Source organism: Phoenix dactylifera, unplaced genomic scaffold, assembly GCF_009389715.1.
Source record: "Phoenix dactylifera cultivar Barhee BC4 unplaced genomic scaffold, palm_55x_up_171113_PBpolish2nd_filt_p 001307F, whole genome shotgun sequence".
Lineage (NCBI taxonomy): Eukaryota > Viridiplantae > Streptophyta > Magnoliopsida > Arecales > Arecaceae > Phoenix > Phoenix dactylifera.
The window spans coordinates 85,523-111,741 of record NW_024068639.1 but is presented as its reverse complement, the minus strand read 5'-3'; the positions used below and the strand labels follow the sequence as shown (position 1 = coordinate 111,741).

At 38.3% G+C, this 26,219-nt stretch overlaps 3 protein-coding genes across 3 annotated transcripts; 2 read left to right on the top strand and 1 right to left on the bottom strand.

Annotated features, from left to right (window-relative positions):
* The first annotated feature begins 1,703 nt into the window (after positions 1-1,703).
* On the top strand, positions 1,704-19,934 carry LOC103699309 (DPH4 homolog). Its single transcript, XM_039121984.1, has 2 exons — positions 1,704-1,959; positions 18,947-19,934. The coding sequence occupies exon 2, from the start codon at positions 18,968-18,970 to the stop codon at positions 19,493-19,495; it is 528 nt and encodes a 175-aa protein (XP_038977912.1). The 5' UTR covers positions 1,704-1,959; positions 18,947-18,967; the 3' UTR covers positions 19,496-19,934.
* Positions 12,614-13,147, bottom strand: LOC103699105. The gene has a single exon (XM_008781157.2). The coding sequence runs from the start codon at positions 13,145-13,147 to the stop codon at positions 12,614-12,616; it is 534 nt and encodes a 177-aa protein (XP_008779379.2).
* A 2,043-nt stretch (positions 19,935-21,977) lies between the features above and the next one.
* On the top strand, positions 21,978-23,484 carry LOC120108386. Its single transcript, XM_039121972.1, has 2 exons — positions 21,978-22,068; positions 23,180-23,484. The coding sequence occupies exons 1-2, from the start codon at positions 21,978-21,980 to the stop codon at positions 23,482-23,484; spliced, it is 396 nt and encodes a 131-aa protein (XP_038977900.1).
* The last annotated feature ends 2,735 nt before the right edge of the window (positions 23,485-26,219 follow it).

Sequence of the window (26,219 nt, the reverse complement as noted above, 5' to 3'; positions counted from 1 at the left end):
CCATGTTAAAAAAGGATTTTTTTTAAATAGAATTTCATAATACTAAACACAATAATATATTCTCACGATAATAGTGCCCTAACAAGCCAATTTTGTATTAGATACACTTTGAGACATTAATTAAACACAATAATAACGTGTGATGTCTATTTGATATTACATATCTAAGATCCAAAGGAACAATTTAAGTAACTTCCTCTAATGGGTCAATTGAAGGAGAACTGATACTTCTTGTTACTTGAATACACTGATTTTCTAGTATGTGAACACATCTAGTGAACCCCACGCTATGAAGATTCAGAAATAGTTTCTGAATTTTCCTTGAGGGGTTCATGCAAACTAATGTAGCTAAGTCACTTTGATGGCCAGGTTATATAGATCTAGATACGAGTCCATTTATTGTGACTCATAGGGTGTATAAACCGGCACTAAAATGCCTTAGATGCTCAACAAGGAATCCGCCTTCCGAAAGAGAGAATAACAAGTTCAATTAAAGAAATTGGGTTTGATCATACAAATTTGCAAAATGTTTCTGGAAAATAATTTCTCCATGTTTGTAGATCCCTAACCTCGATGGATGCGTGTTTGGCTATGGTTTGACCATGTTATATTATTTCCTTAACGTAGATATTGGACATAGTGGAGGTAGACAATTACAAACATCTACATCTCACAGCTTTCCTACTTTTAAGGGTTATGCTGCAATATCGTTTTCCTAAGTGACTTACAGCCATATGTGGAAGGGTAGAATGGGATGATGAGTTTGATTAAGTGCCCATCGTACACTTATTGTCTTTTAATCTTAATTTCGAACTTGACATACTAATATAGTCGCTTATGCTGTACATTTGTGACTCGTTTGGTTCGCATGAAATACTACCAGAAAACAAGCGTATTGTGACGGAAAACTAGTGACGGCCCGTTATCAGTCACTATTTATGACGGATTAGTGACAGACAAAAATTTGGTCACCGTGGTATGAACTTAGTGACAGATTAGTGACAGACCGGTTACAGAATATGCGGATAGGATGGACGCCAAAATTTAGTGACCACCGTAGTGACGGGGTATCTGTCACAAAACTGATAACCAAAATTACAACCAAACAGTGACAAATTTAGCCGTCACAAAAATCGTAACCCAAGTGTTTATAAATTTTTAAAAAATTATTTTTGACAGTGACGGATTATTGACAGAAATTTCCGTCACCAAATTTAATTTTTAATTCTAAAATATTAAAAAATATTATTTTTGAATAATTATAATTAAAAAAAAGAGTAAAAGGAGGGAATCCAAAATCAAACCCACTGCCCCGCCCAAATCTTTTCAATAGCCCAAATCCCAGTTGGGAAAAACCCTTTTTTTTTTGGTAAAAACGGGTTTTCATACAGTACGTGTGTAAATACACCCAATAAAGTCAAAAAAGGCTAACTCACGAAGAGCCAGTGGCAGCTCCCCCTCCCCCACCCAAAAAGTGTACCCTGAATGATGAGCCGCGAAGGCAGCCACCCAGTCGGCTGCCCCATTAGCTTCTCTGAATACATGTTTGGCCTGGATGGCCACCCCAACCCCACACATCGTCCCTATATCCCGAACCAAGGGATGGTCTGGTTGGAAAAACCCTTTTGCCTTCAAAAAAAAAAAAAAAAAAAAAAAAAAAAAAAAAAAAGAAAAAAAAAGAAAAAAGAAGAAGAAGAAGAAGAAGAAGAAAGAAAACCCAACTCCAAGGAAAGATCACCGCTCCAAGGAAAGATCACCGCTTCTTTTTCTTTTTGCCTCCAGGAAAAAAAAGAAAACCCACTGCCCTGTGCCCTAATATTCCCCGCTCCAAGGAAAGATCACCGCTTCTTAATATTTTCCGATCCAAGGAAAGAAAGATCACCGCTTCCTGATATTCCCCGCTCTTCCTCCCCGCTGCCGTCCGAAGCCAAGATCGCCTCTTCTCGTCTTCCAATCTCTGTAAGTTTTTTTTTTATCTGTTTGATATCTCCGTATAGGTTTAAATCTATTCCTATTTCGTTTCTTCACCGGCTTTTGCTTCGTCCAGCACAATAGGAGATTTCTTTTAATGCCCTAGATCTGAGCATCATTCCTTTCTTTTCTGGTTTTCTTGGATGCTTTGATCCGAGCACGCGACAAGGTAATCCAACGAGGGAGAGAGGGAGGGAGAGAGAGGGGGAGAGGGAGAGAGAGAGGGGGGAGAGAGAGAGGGAGAGAGAGGCGAAGGAGAGGGAGGGAGGGAGAGAGGTTCCTTGCCTCTTTTCTGTCTGTGACCAAAGGAAAGCAAAGGCCCCATATAAAATGGGAACATGAGCTGGCTACGAGTCTTCCCCCTTGATGGAAGGGAGGTGGAGAGTTTCCTGGCCTGCCGAGAGGCAATTTGGGAAGTTGGGGACAGTAGTTTTGTTTTGGGGAAGAAAGATAGAGGAGGGATTTGGTTGGCTGCAAGAGAAAAGGAGGGAGGGGGTTGAATGGCTGCTGTGCTGTGATGTTGCAGGTGCTGCTTGGGTACTCGCTCGAAGGGGAAATGGTGGGATGGGACTTTTATTAATTAGATGGTGTGAAATTCTCATAATGCCCCTACTTTCTCTCGTAGAGAGGTCCCTTTCCGGCCAAATTCTTTTCTTTAGCTTCCATGGGATAACCTTTTCCTATTGTGCTCTTGCTTGACATGGTAAACAGTATTGCCGCATTATCTCAATTATCTAATCAGTTTTATGGGCCCTTCTTTTAGAGTGATTACTTTTCTATGCTTTCATTTAAGAATTATATTAAACTGAAGAGGTTTATTATCTATCTTTGTTAGGTTCATGCACATCTTTGCTGAAATAGTGTACTCTATTTTTATATCATTTTATATCATCTTTGCTGAAGAGGCTTATTGTCTATCTTTGTTAGGTTCACTTTCTTCTTGATTGTCATTTGATTTTTAGAGGAACTATGCCATTTGATCGTAATTGGATGTACCACCGACTTTGTGAAAATGGTTACATAAGAGCTGAGTTCTGTGATGGAGTTAAAGGGTTCCTTGAGTTTGCATTTACTCAGTTAGAGTATTGTAGTGGGGATAAGATTAGATGCCCTTGTATAAGATGTGACAACCAGAAATTTCTTGACCGTGATACGATCAATGTTCATCTATTGAGAAAGGGGTTTACACTGGGGTATTCAACATGGTTTGACTTGTGGTTTGAGGCAACTGGTGTCCCAACTCATGGCCTTGTCTATGGCTTTAGTCCCCTGGAGGATCTTACTGGAATTATTGGGCAATCATTATCCTCTTCCACCTCTACAAGTCAAGCTCCAGAGTTGTATACGCGTGAAGACCTTCTAGGTATTCTTGAGCACGAAAAGAAAAAATGGTAAGACGAAGTTCTTCAAAAGATGAGAGAAGAGATTGGCTTTGGACCCAGGCATGCAGATCAGGGGAGTAATGGTGATTCTGGTTCTGCTGATCATGCTTCATTGTGATTGCTTTTGCCTTAGATGATAGATCTTTGCATTCGTAGGAGGAATGAAATCTCTGTTGATCTCTAGGACATACTTTTGGATTTTGATTTTGATGGATTTAGGACATGTTGATGCCTATTTTGAATGACATGTTAAATGACTTTTGCGTAATGTTGAATGTCTTTGATATTACTGATATTATTATTATTATTATTACTATTATTATTATTATTATTATTATGAGCCAATCAATGTACCAAATGTACCAGGTTATTAGAATGTGATTAGTGACCAAATTTGGTTACTGAATTGTTTACCAAGTATTGTGACGAGCAGCCATAAACTTAGTGACAGAATTTTGGTTACTAAAAATTGATTTTGCTCAGTGAGTTGTGACAAATTAGTGACGGTAATCTTGTCAATAGGTTAGTGACGGGATTAATGACAAATTTAGTGACAAAATTTGTGACCATATCTGTGACGACTAAATCTGTCACTGAAGGTTGTCACAGATCAGTGACCAAACTTGTGACCGAATTCTGTGACAAATCAGTGACCAAGTTATCTTCGTCACTAACTCAGGGACTGGTTAGTGACGGAAAATACATAATTTTTTAAATATTTAATTTTTGGATTTGTAACGGCTTTGTGACGGCGGTTCTGTCACGGAGTTTAGTGACGGGAATCGCTGCCGTCACTGAGAATTTAGTGACGCGTGTTTTTGTAACCAATTCAGTGACGGGAGCTCCGGTCACAAATTCCGTATTAGTAACCGGAAACACGGTATAGTGACGGGAATCGCCGTCACTATACGCGTGTTTTCTGGTAGTGATTAAATAATTTTTCTTACTAGAATATTTTTTTTAAAAAAAGTTGATTTCTAGAAATATGATACCTGAAAAAATAGTTTAGCATGTTTGGTTGACCATGAAAAAATGGTACATTTATGTAAAATATCTAGTATACTCTTAATAAAGAAAAAGACCTTATGCATAGATTTTGATGGTTTAAAGATAGTTTTGAAAAGAAAGAAAAAATCTCAATTCTCAACTAGTAAGAAAGTAGCTCTCATATTTCTCATGAATTTTTCTTTTTCGTGAAACATGGAATCTTATTCTCATGAAAATATTACTTTTCCATCTCTCTTGTTTGAAAACTCTAACCAAACAAGAGTTTTTTTATTATTATTTTTCTACTGACCATACATCTTTTTTTTTTGCGAACTAAATAAATCCTTGATGACTTGTTCAAGAATAGGAGCACCTATTTAGGTCTGGACCTATTGCCATTGCCTGATGAAATTGTAGAGAGCTGATGGAGGAGGAGTCTGTTTGTGCTAGGGAAGGGGTCCTTTGGGCTTATTGGATGGTGAGAGACGAGCCTTGGGCTGAGTATGTGATACGAGTCCGAGGTTATTGCAGTTCTTTGGGCTCTATATATGATGCTTTTCCGAGGAATTAAACGATTTGGGCTTTATGGCCATGAGGCGGCCTTGTTGCTCGACTTGGGCTAAGGAAGGGGGTCGTTAGTGGACCAGCCCCTTTTTTATAAAGAGAAAAAGGAGCTGGCTACCCTCATTTCTCATGCCACGGATATAGACAAGGCTGTGGGAGGGGTAGGGGGTGGGGGGCGGCCTGGCAACACTTGAACCGGACTATTCCCTTCTCTTAATGGGATTGAGGACATATTTGGTTGGGGATAGCTGAACTATGAAATAAGAATGAAAATGAGTAACTCCTGTTCTAGACATTTGGTTTAAAGGAGTTTCATTTCCTTTCCAATTTTAGGAAGTTGGACTCTTAAATAGTAATGGAAACGAGTAACTCCCATTCCAATTATTTGGTTGAGAAGAGCTTTGTTCCCATTTTGATTTTGGGGAGAATGAAAATATCATAATCCTCCAAAACTCAATCCCTACTCTTTTCTAATATTTAAATTCCATTCCGATTCCGGTCACGAACTAAACATGCGGGAGGATATGGCCATTCCAATTCCATTCTAATCTATTTCGATTCTCACTCCAGTCATAAACTAAATATGCCCTAAGAGAAAGAGCCTCATTCGGAATTGCTTTTGGAGGGTAAAAAAACGCTACTTGACGGGTCAAAATGTACCATTTGGAGAGCTAAACATATTTTGTATGATTTTGAGATAGTTTGATAAATATTTTAGTTCATCTAATAATTAAAAAAAGTCTGCTAGAAAAGCTGCAATTTGGAGCTTAGCTCTACTTGAGATGCATTGAAAAGCTATTTTTCATATAGAAGCTCACCCGAGAGATTCGGATTTAAATCAAGACAACGACAATTTTAAAAATTCAATTTAAAATAATTTTCATTTTCATTATTATTTAAACTGGTATTTTTTATTGCCATAATCATACAATTAAGAATTTTGAATTTAGCCTTTTAATGGTGAGGAGGATCTACTTTCATTTGATTGTTTAGATAGATAAACCATAGGAAGAAAGGAGAGCTGAACAAATGCAAATATTAAATAACTAGGAGTTAAATGTTTTGCACAATCTTATTATTATTCTTCTTATGAGTTGTTGATATGTTTATAGGATATTATGCATATAACATGGATACTTAAAAATATTTGTGAATATTTATGTTGCCTTGTGGATATATGAAAAATTCTATTGGCATTTTGTATTTGGGTAAATAAAGTCAAATATTTATGTTACCACTAAAGTTAAAAACTATGAAATTATTTATTACTTGGTTGTTGCCTCAAAAATAAATACACTATTTATTATATTATTTAGACTAAATTACAAAATTAATTTATAGATTAACAACACTTTACTATCACTTTAGGATAGTACAATATCATATATTATATTAATTTTATTATATTATTATTATATAATTATATAATAATTTCATTACAATAGTAGCATATTATTATATTATAACTATATAAAAATATTGTTATATTTTTATAATAAATATAAAATTTATTGTTATATTATTTAGATTAAATATTAAAATAATAGTTTCTATATTAAGAATTTTAATAGTACATGTACTTAGATAAAACACTCCACAACATCCTTTATTACCATTTCCGACTATTAAAAATTCTTTTTTCCCATCTAGTCATCAAGTAATCACTAAAAGCTCTTTAGTAATATGCTTATCAAACGGAGATTGCGGAAGGGGCGATTTGCTAAGCGAACGGAGATCGAAGTGGAGGTCGATTGTGTCTACTCCGCCTCAACCGCGGCCGCTCATGGTGGACCATAGTTACAGCATTGTGCCATCCTTCTGATCTCCACGATCTCGGGCTAGAGCCTGGAGCTCTGTTATAAGATTTATTGATGCTTTTGGCTTTTAGGTACTCTTTCTCTTCTTCTCTCGCTCTCGGCCGTATTAAGGGTCCCTCTGCAACGGGCCTAAATTGGGCTTTATCTAGGCTCAGGCTTGGTCCGGTCCTAATCTGATCGGTCCGAAAAATAAATTGGCTGTGTAATTAAATCCGAACCGTCTCAATTTTTTTTCCCGAAGTTGGCTCATCCTGGTGGGCTTCGGGCTGGCCCGAGCCCATTTTAACGGGGCACGCGAGCCCGGGAATACCTAATCCTGACCCAATCGGCCTAGGTTTTATACGGGACCCGCTGGGATGGTCCCTCCGAGACGGCTGTTTCGCCCTTTCTCTCCTCTCTTCCGCATCTCATTCTCCTCTCGTTCTCTCTCATCTCCGGCGGTAATCGACCTCAGGCTGCCCGTCTCCGCCTTCAGACAACCCCCGTCCCCATCGACTCCGTTCTCTCTCTGCATTCCGGCGGCGCTCCACCTCCCGCGACTTTACCACCAGCTGGAGTAGCCCCTTGGTCGTCACCGCCTCCGATTAACGCCGCTTTTCGTCTCCTACTTTATCCAGTTCGCCCCCTTTATGCTCTTTTTAAGGTGCAATATAATCTGTTGAATGCTATCTGCTGCCTAATACTTGTATCTCTTTCATGCCATGCAATTGTTTGTTGTTTTGTTCCAATGAAGAATTCAGAATGATTTTACTGCATTATATATCTGATGCTGTTTGTCTTTGTTATACATTTGATTTTGGGTCTCCAGAATGAGTTGGACCTTTCTGTTTGGAAAAAGTTATCAGTTTTAATTATACATGCAAGGTATCGGCCCAAGTGCATGTATATAAGGCATTACCTATTGTTTCACCTTTGTGCTCCGTTTGTTAAGATAGGATTTGGATCGGTAATACGCTGGGAATTGTGAGCTTTTAATTTATATGAACTAGAGCTAGCCTCAACCTGTTACTGTTAGACTTTAACAAAGCAATATTTTCATAAGATTTAGCTCCTAGATGTATTTTATCTATCCCTTCCTGCTTGATCCTAAGCGATACGGAATATTTTCATGTCCAACACTATATATGGCTTCCATTATTTGTATAGAAATTTGGTTTAGAAACTACAACGAAGCGTTTCTCTCATTGTTATGATGCTTTAGTAGAGTCTGCCAGTGCTTTTCTCTTTTATGTATTTGTTATATACTGGTACTAGAGGGGCACTTTTGTGTCTTTCTGAGAGGAAGATGATGTTAAAAACAATATATTTTCTGATCAGACTTCTCTGACTTGGAAACTATAACATAATTTTGATGAGTAAAGCAGAAAGTTTCACATCACTGGAGAAACTGAAACTCATGATTGTGGAGACAACATGTTGGTTTTCTGGGGTAGCTGGTTGGCAACCAAAGACATAATTTTATAATTCAAGAAAGCTTTTCCATCTAACAAGAATTTTATCCTAATGAAAAACAAATTCTCTTATGGGAACTTTTCTATATAATTGTTAGTTCAATTAAATTCTTGGTTTAAGGATTTAGGCATTTTATTGTCATGTAACTAGCTCTGACTTGCTGTTGCCCAAGATGTGGATGAAAGAAATTTGGGAGAAATAATAACACTACATACGGAAGAAAAGATAATCACATATAATACGGACTAACCTCCAGCCATAGTTGTTTAAGCCGATTAGAGAACCAAGAGATTAGTTGGATAAAATTCCAGCAAACCTCACAACCCTCACTGTCTATATGGAGAGTAAAGGATAGAGTTTTCAGTCTAGTCTATTTCCCATAAGTATGTGACCTGATGGATAATCACAGGCAATTTTATAGATAGGCCAAAACCCATATCCACATGAATATCTCACCCACTTTCCTTCCATCAAGGAAGTGGAGATACCCCACTCAACGTTAACTAGCCCTCAACGTTAACATGATCTGATTGAGTGGTTACAAGCAGTTACATTAAAATCTCAACTCCCAGATATGATTTTTTGAATAAAATAATATATTACATAATTATAATAATTTAAAAACTAGATGTGGCATGTGGGCCACCTTAAGTCTCCTACATGGAGACGTATGCTTACATTCTCCCACTTGGCTCTCATGGCACATCTAAAAGACTGTATGGGTTGAGAAATTCAAAAACTGAATATGGCCACCAATTACAAACTGCTCAAAATTTATTCTTAATTAGAAAGATAAAACACATGAATCATGGCGATTATGTCTCCACTTAGTAAACATTTCCTTCCATGTATTACAATGTTTTATTCACTCTAAATAAGATTTTAATGTGGTAATTCTTTATGAATGACTTCCAATAAGTCACTCGGGGTCCAAATGTCCCAATGGACAATATTAAGAGCAAAATTATATGTGCACAAATAAAATTACTTTTATTGACAATAAGCAAGTAAGACGAAAACAAGAAATTAAGCATCAAATGATCCAAGTAATCCCATGCTCTCTACATGTTGTGTATACACATTTATTTAGAGTCCTTTTGTCATAGGATCTGCAATCATTAAGTCTGTACTTATATGCTCAATGGCCACTTCTTGTTTCTTTACTCTTTTTCTGACAGCTAGATACTTTATGTCAATATATTTGCTTCGGCTTCCACTTTTGTTATTCTTTGAGAAGAAAACCGCTGTCGAGTTGTCACAGTAAATCCTCAATGGCTTTGATATTGAATCCACAACTTGAAGCCTTGTGATAAATTCCGTAACCATTTCGCCTGTGAAATTATTTCAAAGCACGCTATAAACTCTTCCTCCATGGTAGACGATGCAACTATTGTCTGTTTGGCGCTCTTCCACGATATAGCACCTCCAGCTAGCATAAAGACATATCTTGAAGTGGATTTTCTAGAATCTTGACATCCAGCAAAATTTGAATCTGAATATCCAACCACTTCTAGATTGTCTACATGCTTGTAAGTGAGCATGCGATTCTTGGTTCCTTGTAGATATCTCATAACCTTTTTGGCAGCCTTCCAATGATCCATTCTTAGATTACTTTGATATCTGCCTAGTATTCCCACAGCAAATGCTATGTCAGGTCTTGTACGGACTTGTGCATGCATCAAACTGCCAGCTGCTGATGCATAAGGAATGCTTTCCATCTCTTTCTTTTCCAAGGCATTTTTTGGACATTGACTTACACTGAATTTATCACCTCTCAGTATGGGCGCTGCATTCGGTTTGCATTCATTCATTTTGAATTTCTTCAGAACTCTTTCAATGTAGGCTTTATAAGACAATCCTAATGTCTTTTGAGACCTGTCTCTGTGAATCTCTATGCCAATGACATAAGAAGCTTCATCCATATCCTTCATTTCAAAGTTCTTAGAAAGAAACTCTTTAGTATCATGCAACAATGCCCAATCATTGGTTGCAAGCAGGATATCGTCAACATACAGAACTGAGAAAATAAACTTGCTCCCACTAATCTTGAGGTATATGCAATTATCCACGATGTTCTCTGTAAACCCATATGAAGTGATAACATCATGAAATTTTAAATACCACTGTCGGGATGCTTGCTTTAGTCCATATATAGACTTCTTTAACTTGCAAACCAAATGATTACCTTGATCAGAACAAAATCCTTTTGGTTGTTTCATGTATACCTCTTCTTCAAGATCTCCATTCAGAAAAGCTGTTTTCACATCCATCTGATGTAGCTCTAAATCAAAATGAGCTACTAGTGCCATGATTATTCTGAATTAGTCTTTCTTAGAAACTGGGGAGAAAGTGTTATGGTAATCAATGCCTTCTTTATGTGTAAAACTCTTGGCTACCAGTCTGGCTTTATATCTTTCAGTGTTACCATTTGAGTCTTTCTTAGTTTTGTAGACCCATTTGCGGCTTACAGCTTTATTTCCCTAAGGTAACTCAACAATATCCCAGACTTGGTTTTTAGCCATAGAGTCCATTTCTGCCTTCATGGCATCATACCAAACCTTTGAATCTTCCCTACTCATGGCTTGTGAAAATGAGATGGGATCATCCTTGGGTCCAACATCAAAGTCAGACTCCATTAGGTACACAAGGTAGTCACCAGAAATGGCAGATCTTCTTACCTTTGAAGATCTCCTCAGACCTTCAGTCTCACCCATACCAAGTGGGTGTTGAACTTCAGGCTCTATGTTGACTTGTTCCTTTTGAGGTAGAGGTGGTGGTGGTGGTTGTTCCTCCAAAAAATCAAGTTGATTTTCTTGGAAGATAACCAACTTACTTTTGTCCATGGATATAGTATCTTGATTCCGTGCTTCCTCCCACTCCATCTTTCGAGGAATGGTACTCCCACTAGTGTCAACATTTTCAATGAACTTTGCATTTCTGGCTTCAACAATTCTAGGTGTGTGTGAGGGACAATAAAATTTATAGCCCTTAGATTTTTCTGCATAGCCAATGAAATATCCACTGACTGTTCTGGGGTCCAATTTCTTTAAATGTGGGTTATATATCTTGACCAACTGGACAACCCCATATGTGCAAATGTCTCAAACTTGGTTTCCACCCTTTCCATAGCTCAAACGGCGTTTTGGGAACCGCTTTAGATGGAACTCTGTTTAAGACATACACTGCAGTTTTTAAGGCCTCACTCCCCAAAAGCAAAGGAAGATCATTGTTTCTCAACATACTTCTTACCATATCCATGAGGGTACGGTTTCGCCTTTCAGCAACACCATTTTGGTGAGGTGATCTCGGCATAGTATATTGGGCAATGATACCCTCTTCTCTAAGAAAATCTACGAATGGACCCGGTCTTTGCCCTGACTCTGTGTATCGTCCATAATATTCACCACCCCTATCTGATCTGATAATCTTAATTTTTCTTTCTAACTGTTTCTCTACTTCCTTCTTATATGTTTTAAAAGCATCTAGTGCTTCAGCTTTATCAAATAGAAGGTAGAGATATATATAGCATGTATGGTCATCAATGAATGAGATAAAATATTTCTGACCATTTAGACAAAGGGTACTGAATGGACCACAAATGTCAGTGTGTCTGATCCTAAGTACTTCATTATTCCTCTTGGCACCTTTACTGGTCTTGTTGGTTTGCTTTCCCTTTATGCAATCCACACAAGTACCAAAGTTAGAAAAGTCTAGAGCCTTGAGTACTCCATCATTAACCAACCTTTTCATTCTCTCTATGGAGATATGACCTAATCTCCGATGCCACAATGTAGAGGATGACTCATCAACAATGGTACGTTTAGTACCAACATCATGCATGTTTAGGAGACTTTGCTCATAGGCAGGATCTAAGTTCAATTTATACAAACCATTAACTAAAGTCCCAAACCCTATGGCAAAAGAATTTTTAGATAAAAGGAGGTTTGAGCCAATAAAATTAAATTCATAACCAAATAGTGCCAACCTAGATACAGAAACCAAATTTCTAGAAAATGAAGGAACATAAAAAATATTTACAAGGTCCAAAACATAGTCATTTTCTAAAATAAGTCTAAAAGTCCCCACAGCCTCGACGTGCGAACACATCCCATTTCCTGAATAGATGCCTTGTTCACTTCCCATCGGCTTCCTTAGGCTGAGAAAGCCCTGCATAATATTGACAACATGAATTGTGGTTCCTGAATCAATCCACCATGTATTATGATGAGCGCTAATGAAATTAGATTCATAACACACAAGAGCATTGAGACTACCTTTTTTTTCAAGCCATTGCTTGTATTTCAGACAATCTTTCTTTTGGTGCCCCTTTTTCTTGCAGAAGAAGCATGCATCCTTATGGCCACATCGCTTGAATGACGCTTTCCCATTCTTCTTCCATTGCTTAGTATCAGCACCTTTGCCTTTCTTTCCTTGCCCCCTTTAATGAGTGACAAAATTAGCACTCTCTAGATTTTCATGCTTCAACCTCTCCTCTTCTTGCACACACATAGTCAGAAGTTCATTAACGGACCATTTTTCCTTATGTGTGTTGTATGATATTTTAAATGGTCCATATTCTGCAGGGAGAGAGTTGAGTATGAAATGAACAAGAAAAGACTCTGAAATCTCAATCTCTAGGGACTTGAGTTGGGCTGCAATGTCCCTCATCTCCATTATGTGCTTACGCACACTCCTAGATTTGTGATGTTTCATCATTGACAACTTGTTTAGTAGGGTGTTAGCTAATGCCTTGTCAGAACTAACAAATTGCTCTTCAATGGCCTTTATGTAGTCCTTTACCTTATCACACTGTGGAATAGAGCCTCTAATGCTCTTGCTAACATATGCCTTGATGAGCATTAGGCTTAAACGATTGGATCGCTCCCATCGCTCATAGCCCATCCTTTCCACAGCGGGACTTGATTCCGTGGGCACAGCTGGCTCATCCACACGGAGTGCTAAATCAAGGTCCATACACCCTAATGTCAAAAGGATTGTCTTTCCAGTCCGAAAAATTTTCACTATTCAAGGTTGGAATATGAGAGTCATTGTTCAAAAAAGAATTAGCAGCAACTGCAATAACCAAGAATAAAATTAATGCTTTGAAACAATAACTGTAATTTGAATCAACCAATGTCAAATTCAATAGCAAAATCTAAACCTTCCTATGGGTAGAGGCTGCAAAATGCATTAGATTTGCGTATAGCTTTTATAATAAGATTAATGGTTTTTTTTTTAAGTACTTTTAAAAAAAAGGAATGCTACACCTGTGGGTATTTAGTATTCCCTTTCTTAATATTTAAACCACTATCTTATTCCAATTAAATCACCCAAATGATCGCCTCCCTATGGGGCCAAGTAACTACTTACTATGACTTAACTGCAATATGGATTGCCATTAGTGTAAATATCATGCAACATCTAGGTGTCATAAGATGCTGTGGCTAGTCTTAATACCCAATGATGTTCATGTCCTTAATATGGCCTTATCCAATATTTCAAAAATCTTTTATGCTTATGCAGTCATTTAAAATATGTTGATGCACAATAAAACCATACATCTCAAATAATCCGAAGTGCATAGTTTATCATGGCGTGTGCAACAGAATATGAGCAAGACTATGACAATAGTCCTATAGGATATTTGTATAACCCTTTTGCACACAGTACCAAAGGCACACTAAAAATCTAGCAAAGTGAAGCCACATAAGCATGGAGATATAAAATGCACATGTCCGCAAAATAAGAGCAAATGTCAATCTCATCTACATTTATTTCTCTTAAACATAATGCAATGAATTCGGCACTTTGAACTACGCATAGCACCAACACACCAAGCAAGCAGATAAGTAATCGGTGTGTACAAATATTTATATTGCAGACTTCAAAATGAACTTAATGCTGCTATCAACACATACAGGCAATAATAGTTGCCGTGAAATTCATCATGTATTGGAGTCCACATCATATTTAGCTTCTTAAAATTTAAGTGCCAATAGACTATGTGTTGATATGTGATAATGACTCACATATAATCTTCAGATATCATTCCAGCATAGTCAATTTCAAATTCGAAGCCTTTAATTTATTAAACATGTTGACAAGCTTATAGGCATATGGAAATTGATAAATGTCTTAGTATTGCAACATCTATCCAACTAATATTTCTAAAACAAGTCGATGTTGTATTTGAACTTTGCTTCTCTAAAGTTTTGATATCACCATAATGTTAGCCCTCAAGGACTTCGCCTAAAACCAGATTTCTTTAACACAGCAAAATTCAAATTGAACAGATAATCATAAATAGAAGAATAGATAATCATGAATATGTGTATTTGATGCAAGCTGAAATACACCTCTCTAATACATGAATAGATAATCACGGTAAAGTGCAATCAAACTCAAAATTCATGGTATTCACCGATAAATCATGACACTGGCTAATATCATAAGTTTATTTCAATTTAAAGATAGAGTTGATAACTAATTTAAAGTACTACAACTCTATCATTACATGTAAAAGAATATAGGTGTCAATAAACTTGCAAGTCATATCAAATGAAACACAGTAAACAGAGGCAAATCAGTGATAATTTTTATAAGCTAGCTCTCAGATAACAAGACCACAAATTTCTATTAGAAGGATAAACATGCTGGGCCATAATAGAAATCACAGATGCCTTTGTTTAATAGATTGCAAGAAGTAAAAATTGTTTGATTCTATCACCCTATCCAACAATTGATAAACGCTTGCAGGTACTTTCAAATGTAATCCACCCTTTGACTAAACAACATAGCATAGAAGCAGGCTCTGATACCAATAATGAAAGAAATTTGGGAGAAATAATAACACTACATACGGAAGAAAAGATAATCACATATAATACGGACTGACCTCCAGCCATAGTTGTTTAAGCCAATTAGAGAACCAAGAGATTAGTTGGATAAAATCCCAGCAAACCTCACAACCCTCACTGTCTATATGGAGAGTAAAGGATAGAGTTTTCAGCCTAGTCTATTTCTCATAAGTATGTGACCTGATGGATAATCACATGCAATTTTATAGACAGGCCAAGACCCATATCCACCTGAATATCTCACCCACTTTCCTTCCATCAAGGAAGTGGGAATACCCACTCAACATTAACTAGCCCTCAACATTAACATGATCTGATTGAGTGGTTACAAGCAGTTACGTTAAAATCTCAACTCCCAGATATGATTTTTTGAATAAAATAATACTATTACATAATTATAATAATTTAAAAACTAGATGTGGCATGTGGGCCATCTTAAGTCTCCTACATGGAGACGTATGCTTACAGTGGAGGCTCCCAATTTTTTAACCTGTGGTAGAAGTTCAAATAAGCCTTTAGTTGGTTTTGGCTTCAACTCTTAAGTATTTTTCCTTGTCTCTATTGAGCAAGTTGTAGAATCATATGAAGGATAACTGCTTCTTGTTGGGACGAGCCACTAAGATTGACAAGCCTAGGTGGGAAGGGAGATTAGAGAGCCTCATAGTCAAACTAAATTGGTTTTTTGTTGAGAATTATACCGAAAGCTGGGTTGTTTTGAGTTCAGTAAGGTCTAGTATAAGGTAGTAGGTTTGTGGTTGTTCGTCATGTTCTATGTTAATGGGTGGTGTGCTTGTAGGTGTTGCCGGTGGAAATCATTTTAATATTGCCAAATTCCAAGAAAGTCACTTTGTGTATTGATTATTGGATTAAGTATAAAATTATAGATCAAGATGCTGAATTTTTGTAGAGTTTAGGTTTTGTTTGGGTTTCTAAGTCCATTTGAAGCCACTTATGCAATGATAAGCTTGTTATATCAGAGGTTCTTTTTCTTTTTTTGGTGATCCTTTTTGCGAGATCACTTTATCTCTCTGGGGAATGGTGAAAGATTTATTAACCAATGAATTGGTTTGACAGGCTTCTCTATTTAAAAAGCTGTTATAATTGTAATTTTTACTTCTTTTTTTGACAATAAATTTGTTGGGTATTTGGTCTGATTCTTTGACTAAATATGGTTAGATACATCCTATATGCTTCGGCAGGATAAAACATTTCAAATCATTATAATGCCGTTATAGTACAGGTTTCCTTTCAAATTGGTCCAACATATGTTAGTTTCTTTTCTTTGATTAAGTTGTGCCTGCATGTTAGGAACCACCAGTGCTTGAAGTTGTTTTCCATCTAAATTACTATAAGCTTGGATAGAATGTCATTTCCTCCTGTTTCTCCCCCAAAGATATCTTATAAAACATGATCTCATAGTCACCTCACTTCCTCACTCATATGGTCCATAAGTGAGAATTTAATATTTTTATGAATGAAGTTTTGGTGAAAGTTATGCATGATTTTATGAATGAAAGTTTGGTGAAAGTTATACATGGGTAGTCTCTCAAAAAATCTAATCCTAAAATCCTTCCTAACCTCTCACATTAATATTCTTGGCCTTGCATGCCATATGATATTCTAACATTGCCTCATGACTTCAATCATCATTTTGAAAAGACTCGCGCTCACCTCTTGACAAATGCCTTAAGTCTCATGGATGAAACTATATGTTAAATAGGGGATCTATATGCATCGCCTGGGTGTTCAATGTGTGATGCATGCTTTTCTTCTTACTTTACACCTCTTTAAAGGCGTGCAGATTAGATTTTCCTTGTAAAAAACATTTAATCTCTTCGATGAGGCTATTGCAGGGAGGCATAAGCATCGCAAGCTGGTTCATGTGTGACACATGTGACATGACATGCACCTTAGTCTAATCCTTTTATAGAAGGCATGCATGTGAGAAAGTCATTCACATATCTTTTGATTTCATTGTGTTTATACTCATGTACCAAACTTTGGGTGTGGTATGATACATCATATGTCACTGTGAAAAATTTAAACTCTAAACAAATGCCAAACATGGAGATATTGAAACAAGAAGCCACCTTTGTTATATGTGCTTTGGCTTGTGCATTTTGGTTAATGAAATATGAGATATTTACAAAAGTTAAAGATGATGGCATGTTCCAAACATAACACTCGTACCCTTTCACCATACTTTATTTCACATAATTTTGTGCAGTACACTACTCTTGGATAAAAAGAAAAAATGTGTGAAGCTTACACCTTATGTCTTCAGGCTTGCACATTACCCTTTCAGCAGTTTAATTGCATGAGCTTACACTTCCACCTATAAATCATTGTTCTATGCAATTACCTCTCCTTTTGTGATATCTTATAACAAATCTTGACGTGCATTTTCCTTATTACCTAGTATCCAGTGAACTATTCCAGTAGGACCCTAGTCATGTCCTTAGCTTTCTCAACCTAAGGCTTCATTGTTTTTAATTAAAGAAAACTATGTACCAACCACTTCTCAGCATTCTACTTCTACCAAACAGAAACTTGATCATGAACATACTTTAGGTCTAAGTTGGGAATTGTCTCTCCAAAGAAAATCATCCAATTTTTCCTCCCTTCTTATCTAATTTCTCCACCACATAGTCTCGACCATGGGAAATTAAGTCCAACCAAGGCGACTTGAAGTGCTTGATTGCTAGTTTGTCACAAGGTTCTTAAATACCAAGATATCAATTATCTCAATGAGTGATAAAGGCTGAGGATCCGATATCTCAGTTTATCTCAGTCAATATTGATAGGTAGGGAAATTCTTAGGGAACGGATATTTTTCGAGATCTTGGCCGATATTTTAGGACTAAGATGTCTATATTCTGGTTGATATATTTAATCCGAGATTCAACCATCCGAGCAATAATTTTGAGATTTGTTATTTTAAAAAAACTTATTTAAGAAATAAAGAATGAAAAATATTGGTTGATATGAATACTGTACTGGCCAATATCTCGGGTTTGCCAATTTATATCAGCTGAGATTTTCATATATGTCATTCTGGGGCAGGTGCTTGATACTGTTACAAACAAAGATCTTGGCCAAGATGAAAACCTTGGTTTATTAATCATGCAGGCCCAAGCCCAAAGTTAAGTCTTTTGTCATCCACACCGATGCCACCAATCCACTCCGACTCATTGTGATGCTCAAAATCTATTTGCCATGCAAGCAAAAGTAGAAAAAAAAATAAAAATATGCAAATCACGTGCTTTTAGGGCTTTTTGGAATTTCCCAGAAACTCATTACCACTTGCTTCTTGACATATCCCTTTTTTTGGCCCAGCTATTCCCTTATCAATTAGTTTTCACTTTATTTTTCTTATACTCTTCCTGTATTGTTGCTTATGCAATTTAATTTCATCTAGCGAGCTGTCAAACACAAGATTTTAAATTTCCATAGCCTAATAAAAAAAAGAATAATAAAAAGAAAACAAGACTTTATATCGGGAACTTCTTGTATTTCCAGAGCACCATAATAAAGGTAAAGAGTGATGGTGAAACATAATCCCATGTTGGCATACTCTTCTCTTATAATTTAATGCTTGCTAGTTACCAACAAATTCTTTCCCTATGCTTATTCGTTTATCCAGTTCTAGAGCTACCTTCTTTTATCTTTCTTGTGTGATTTTGCCATCTTGATGGAATGCTACATGAATCCTGTATAATATCATGTCGTATCGTATTGTTGGAAGTATGTTGGTTTGCAAGCATGAAAATGAGGTACTATCATTAATATAACATGATATCAAGTACCCACCAAAACAAAGTGAACTTCTTGCTCCTCTACTGCAGTTTTTTCATCTGTGGAAGTTCATTATTTACGCTTCTTTGTCTCATCTTTTTTTTTCTATATCCTGTGAAAGGTTGAAGAATAAGCTTCTACCATGCTTTTTATTGACAAAAATTCGATCCAAAGGACACACTATGATGTTTTGTCAGTGAGGGAGGATGCGAGCTATGATGAAATCCGAGTGGGTTACAGGGCTGCTGTCCTTAGTTCTCATCCTGATAAATTGCATGGGACACTAGATGAATCGGATCTTCGACCCAAACAAGAAGAAAATTTCCTCGATGTGCAGAAGGCATGGGAAGTTCTTTCTGATTCCAAGTCCAGAGCAAACTATGATAGGGAGCTGCAAGCTTCCAGGCAGGTTGTGGAGGTTGTGGATGATGAAGTCAAATTGGGGGACATGGCAATGGAGACTCTAGGTGATGTTCAAGAGTTCTTCCATCAGTGCAGGTGTGGTGATTATTTCTTGATCACGTCATTGGAGCTTGGGGAGATGGGCATCTCATTGCATGAAAATGGAGTAGAAATACAGACATCTGCTGAACTGTCACCATCCTCAGTACTTCTACCCTGTGGTTCTTGTTCGCTTAAAATCCGTCTTCTTATAGATGCGAGCCGTTGAGTTTTTTGTGTGCTGCCTTCAGTTGTTTGTGGTGTCCGCAAATGGGATCTCAAAGTTTTGACTAGGAACGGTTCCTACTCAAATTTGACAGTTGATGTACTTATACTTGCTGCTAAAAGTTCTTGTTGTATTTTTGAGTACCGTGGATTCAAGCTTCAAGATCCGGACCGATTCATTTGGGGAGTGGGACAGTAGTTTTGTGCGACGGCCAACTTGCGACAAAGTCTAGCACTGTCAGTTCCTAAGATGTTTCTGAGCTGGCTTTTGTTAAGGCCTGTATTTATCCACCTTCTCTTCTGTTGCTTCTTGTATCCTCTTTAGGGTTTCCTCAAGAACATTAATTAAAAATCGGTAAATGATAGAGTAACAGATATAATTTTATTTGGGTACTCTGCAAGCCTTCTAAAGAAAGGTGTCGTAATCTCTATTTTCCCTCTTATCTCTAGATGCTCTTTTGGCAAATTATGAAATATTTTCCACTTGTTCAGTGCCAAGCAATATCCGCTCTCTCTGTCTGCTGTCCATATATTCAGAAGCCAAACCTCAGCTACCAGTTCTGAACAAAAAAGCAAAAAAAGCTCAGCTGCAAAGCTCGGTTGCTTGTGCATTTGATCTGGAAAAGGAAAGGAGTGCCAACATTTTCTAACAGAAATATCTAGATAAATGATTATGTTGTTATGCCTTTGATTACAAATAACGCAAGTTAGTGATTACAAAAAAGGCATTCATGTTGGTAAACATCCCAGGAAGATACATCAACATGTCATGATTTCATCGTTCTCATAGTAGAGTATGAGCTTGTGGTGTTACCATGGACTGTTCTCATCCCAGCAACTTTGCTTTTGCTAGTTTGGTTGCCACTCATTGCATGGTTCTGCTAAACAGGTTGCACATTAGGTACTAAGCTCTCATATTGTTTTTCATGATTTGAGTTGGTTCCTTTTTTTTTTTGGTGTGTGTGTGTTACCTAGCTTGGACCAGCTCTTTTATGGATTGATTTCAAGTACTCTTTGTGCTAATCATTTCCATGCAAGTTCATTTTTATGAACTAATCTATGTAAGCTCAATTGGACTTGGACAGCAGTCACCAACCTAGATTTGACTTGATTTTAGTGCCTAAACTTTGGACTCAATCCAGTTCAACTGACAGGAAAAGCAGGTCAAGCATGAAACCACTTATTCTGTTTTAAGGTTATACAGTGAAATGTTAATGGTAACAAAATTCTATTCTAATAATTAACTTGATATTATTAAAAAAACAATTAACTAGATGGCTCTAGCTTTGAAAACTAGCATAGCTGCACTGATTTTGTGAAAAATCAATCAATGTTCATCTTCTGATATGTATTGTTGATGATAATTGAAAATGCTATGAAAGTCGGTATGCATGGAGCTAGAATGGCAATTTTCAATTAAAACAACTCTAGCTATATTTGGATGCAACAGGAAACAAGTGTCTCAAAATCTTCTCACCTGCTACAAACTAAAGCTATAACTGTCCAGATCCTAGGTAGGGCTGCAACATCGTTTTCCTTTTAAAGTTGAAGTTGCATGCAAAATATACCATTAAGTACATGCAATGCACATGAGAGTGGCAAGAGAAGCAACCAAATTCTTAATTTCTATTTCTTTCTTTGACCCTCTGCAATGAGACTTCTCAACACAGTATACCAATTTCCTGAGAACTGGACTCTTGTTGCCTTCCTAAGATGAGAATCTGAGATAGGAATTTCTCATGTAATTATAGGGATGGTTAAACATTATCAAAAATCAAAATAGCACAGATGATCACAGGGACACTTGCTTTACAAATGTTAAGACATTTATGCTTATACAAAACCAAGTGCATAAACTTCTATTTAAAGTAATCAGACTTCAAATGCTTTAACTCATGCAGTCAACACACACCTAAATAGATCGAGAGCAATGCAATAAAATGCATTTGAGATCTTTTGGTTGCCGTTTACTTCATCTTGAGATTCATGCTAAATTCATCATTTAGTGTGCCATGCTTTATCACTAGCCCAGATCGTCCGTTCTTCCAAATATAGTGAAAGTAAATTGGATAATGTCCATTCGGATCTATTTTTGTATTCGAAACTATCCAAATATGGATAAAAATTTAAATATAAAAAATAGATATAAATATAGATAGCCAATTGTCCGATCCATTTTCAAATATCCTTATTTAGTTTTATATAATATCAATGAACTTTTAAAAATTATATATAACAACGTTAATATGTTATTAACTTAATTTACCATCCACTTAATAATATTTTTGATTGCCTTGTCACAAGTTTAATTATCTGATTTATATTCATATTTGTATCCATATTTTTAGTATCTAATGTGTATATGTATCTATTTAAAATAAATATAAATATAAATTTTTAGATCTAATAAATATTTATATTTATATATTTATTAAATAAAATAAATATAGATATTGATGTTTTTGGCATTTCATTGAGTTTCTAACATGAGGCAGATGCTCCTCAGAAACAACATAACGAAAACAGGTGACCCCACGAAGCGCCACGCGTTGGGTAGACGCTCCCCCTCTACTAGAGGTGATCACGGGCCTTCTGGCCTGCCCGGCCCGCCCAGCCCGGCCCGAAATTTTTCGGGCTTGGGCATTGAAAAAGAGCCCATTGGTCGGGCCTGGGCAGGAAAAACGGCCCCGATCAAAAAAATCGGGCCGGGCCTGGAAACTTTTAAAAATGGCCCGGTTCAGCCCGGCCCGACTATAAAACAGTAAAATATAATATATTAAAAAACATTAAGAAACAAAACTAAAGCCCTAATTCCTAAACCCCCCCTCCCCCTTCCCTCGTTGAGACCCCCCCCCCTTTCCCTCACTGAGTGCCGCCGCCCCCCTTCCCTCGCCTGAGAGCCCCCCCTTCCCTCGCGGAGAACCACCACCCCCTGTAGCCGGTTTCCGCCGGTTTCCCTGTAGCCGCCGCCTCCTCTCGGTTTCCGTCGGTGTCGTCGCCGCCGCCTCCTCTCGGTTTCCGCCGGTGTCGTTGCCGCCGCCTCCTCTCGGTGTCCTTCTCCCCCGGACGGCAACCTCCGCGGCTCCGGTCACCGACTCACAGTCGCCGGTAAGATCTCTCCTCCTCCTCCTCCTCTTCGAGCTCGATTCCGGATGAATTTTGCCCAAGCTCGGAAGTAAAGCCCCATATAGCTTCAAGCCCGGATGGAAGAGAGAGAGAGAGAAAGAGAGAGAGAGAGGTGGGGGGAGCGAGAGAGCTCAGAACTCGGAGGTGGGACTCTGGAGCTTCCCCATCGGGCCGGTTTTTAGGTGGGGGGGGAGAGGGAGGTGGCTACGAGTCTTTCCGTGGGTGGACCCAGTCGAAACTCTGAGGAAGAAAGATCCACTGTTCATCCCGTGACCCAGTCGAAACTCTGAGGAAGAAAGATCCACTGTTCATCCCTTCTCTTTTTCGGTTTTGGTCTTCGGACTCCTCCCCTCACATTGCTCCAGTTCCACTGTTTCAGGCTTCCAGCTATAGTTCTCCCTTGACCTGAGATGGGCTCCTGATTTTCTTTTTTTTTTTTGCCGGTTGGATGGGGCTTTATTTTTATTATGATAAATGCTACTATCCCAACTTCCAAGTAATGAAGGGATGGTTTGTTCATTGTTGATAGGATAATTCTTCCCCTCGCCCCCTCATGCGCTAGCCGACGATCCCACGACCGAGCAAGTCTCCTCCGCCGCCGCCTCCCCTGCCGAACTTCCAGCATCCGCCACCGCCAACCCCACCGTCGAGAACCAGCCCGCTCGGGTCCGGCTCAAGTACCGGAGCGGCACTGGGAAGAAGGCGGAGCAGCGGCGGGCTAGGAAGTCCGGCGGCAGCAAGACGAATGTGATGCGGCCACCGATGCCGCTCAAGGAGGCGGTGGCGGCGACGGCGCTGGCGGTGGAAGAGGAGTTCAGCCCCTACAGCGAGAACGGGAGGCTGGCCGGGCTAGGCCAACCACGGTGATGAAACCGAAGTCGGCCATTAGACATCACGGTGATGGAGCAATAGAAAAAGAGCAATAGGCCCAAACGAGAACGAAGATGAAAGAGAGAGGGGAGAGAGGGGAAGAGAACATGATAGCTCTAGTTCATATAAATTAAAAGCTCACAACTCCCAGCGTATTACCGATCCAAATCCTATCTTAACAAACGGAGCACAAAGGTGAAACAATAGGTAATGCCTTATATACATGCACTTGGGCCTGATACCTTGCATGTATAATTAAAACTGATAACTTTTTCCAAACAGAAAGGTCCAACTCATTCTGGAGATCCAAAATCAAATGTATAACAAAGACAAACAGCATCAGATATATACTGCAGTAAAATCATTCTGAATTCTTCATTGGAACAAAATAACAAACAATTGCATGGCATGAAAGAGATCCAAGTATTAGGCAGCATATTAGCATTCAACAGATTATATTGCACCTTGAAAAGAGCATAAAGGGGGCGAACTGGATAAAGTAGGAGACAAAAAGCGGCGTTAATCGGAGGCGGTGACGACCAAAGGGGCTACTCCAGCCGGTGGTAAAGTCGCGGGAGGTGGAGCGCCGCCGGAATGCAGAGAGAGAACGGAGTCGATGGGGACGGGGGTTGTCTGAAGGCAGGAGACGGGCAGCCTGAGGTCGATTACCGCCGGAGATGAGAGAGTACGAGAGGAGAATGAGATGCGGAAGAGAGGAGAGAAAGGGCGAAACAGCCGCCTCGGAGGGACCATCCCAGCGGGTCCCGTACAAAACCCAGACCGATTGGGCCTAGGTTTTGTACGGGACCCGCTGGGATGGTCCCTCCGAGGCGGCTGTTTCGCCCTTTCTCTCCTCTCTTCCGCATCTCATTCTCCTCTCGTACTCTCTCATCTCCGGCGGTAATCGACCTCAGGCTGCCCGTCTCCGCCTTCAGACAACCCCCGTCCCCATCGACTCCGTTCTCTCTCTGCATTCCGGCGGCGCTCCACCTCCCGCGACTTTACCACCGGCTGGAGTAGCCCCTTTGGTTCGTCACCGCCTCCGATTAACGCCGCTTTTCGTCTCCTACTTTATCCAGTTCGCCCCCTTTATGCTCTTTTCAAGGTGCAATATAATCTGTTGAATGCTAATATGCTGCCTAATACTTGGATCTCTTTCATGCCATGCAATTGTTTGTTGTTTTGTTCCAATGAAGAATTCAGAATGATTTTACTGCAGTATATATCTGATGCTGTTTGTCTTTGTTATACATTTGATTTTGGGTCTCCAGAATGAGTTGGACCTTTCTGTTTGGAAAAATTTATCAGTTTTAATTACATGCAAGGTATCGGCCCAAGTGCATGTATATAAGGCATTACCTATTGTTTCACCTTTGTGCTCCGTTTGTTAAGATAGGATTTGGATCGGTAATACGCTGTGAGTTGTGAGCTTTTAATTTATATGAACTGGAGCTAGCCTCAACCTGTTACTGTTAGACTTTAACAAAGCAATATTTTCATAAGATTTAGCTCCTAGATGTATTTTATCTATCCCTTCCTGCTTGATCCTAAGCGATACGGAATATTTTCATGTCCAACACTATATATGGCTTCCATTATTTGTATAGAAATTTGGTTTAGAAACTACAACAAAGCGTTTCTCTCATTGTTATGATGCTTTAGTAGAGTCTGCCAGTGCTTTTCTCTTTTATGTATTTGTTATATACTGGTACTAGAGGGGCACTTTTGTGTCTTTCTGAGAGGAAGATGATGTTAAAAACAATATATTTTCTGATCAGACTTCTCTGACTTGGAAACTATAACATAATTTTGATGAGTAAAGCAGAAAGTTTCACATCACTGGAGAAACTGAAACTCATGATTGTGGAGACAAGATGTTGGTTTTCTGGGGTAGCTGGTTGGCAACCAAAGACATAATTTTATAATTCAAGAAAGCTTTTCCATCTAACAAGAATTTTATCCTAATGAAAAACAAATTCTCTTATGGGAACTTTTCTATATAATTGTTAGTTCAATTAAATTCTTGGTTTAAGGATTTAGGCATTTTATTGCCATGTAACTAGCTCTGACTTGCTGTTGCCCAAGATGTGGATGAAAGAAATTTGGGAGAAATAATAACACTACATACGGAAGAAAAGAAAATCACATATAATACGGACTAACCTCCAGCCATAGTTGTTTAAGCCGATTAGAGAACCAAGAGATTAGTTGGATAAAATCCCAGCAAACCTCACAACCCTCACTGTCTATATGGAGAGTAAAGGATAGAGTTTTCAGCCTAGTCTATTTCCCATAAGTATGTGACCTGATGGATAATCACAGGCAATTTTATAGATAGGCCAAAACCCATATCCACATGAATATCTCACCCACTTTCCTTCCATCAAGGAAGTGGAGATACCCACTCAACGTTAACTAGCCCTCAACGTTAACATGATCTGATTGAGTGGTTACAAGCAGTTACATTAAAATCTCAACTCCCAGATATGATTTTTTGAATAAAATAATATATTACATAATTATAATAATTTAAAAACTAGATGTGGCATGTGGGCCATCTTAAGTCTCCTACATGGAGACGTATGCTTACATTCTCCCACTTGGCTCTCATGGCACATCTAAAAGACTGTATGGGTTGAGAAATTCAAAAACTGAATATGGCCACCAATTACAAACTGCTCAAAATTTATTCTTAATTAGAAAGATAAAACACATGAATCATGGCGATTATG

Excerpts from the sequence above, each read along its gene's own strand:
- LOC103699309 (XM_039121984.1), top strand. The coding sequence starts at position 18,968 with ATGCTTTTTATTGACAAAAATTCGATCCAAAGGACACACTATGATGTT.
- LOC103699105 (XM_008781157.2), bottom strand. The coding sequence starts at position 13,147 with ATGGACCTTGATTTAGCACTCCGTGTGGATGAGCCAGCTGTGCCCACG.
- LOC120108386 (XM_039121972.1), top strand. The coding sequence starts at position 21,978 with ATGAGGCAGATGCTCCTCAGAAACAACATAACGAAAACAGGTGACCCC. Across the intron at positions 22,069-23,179 it reads ACGCTCCCCCTCTACTAGAG|CCGACGATCCCACGACCGAG; the intron begins GTGATCACGGGC and ends CTCATGCGCTAG.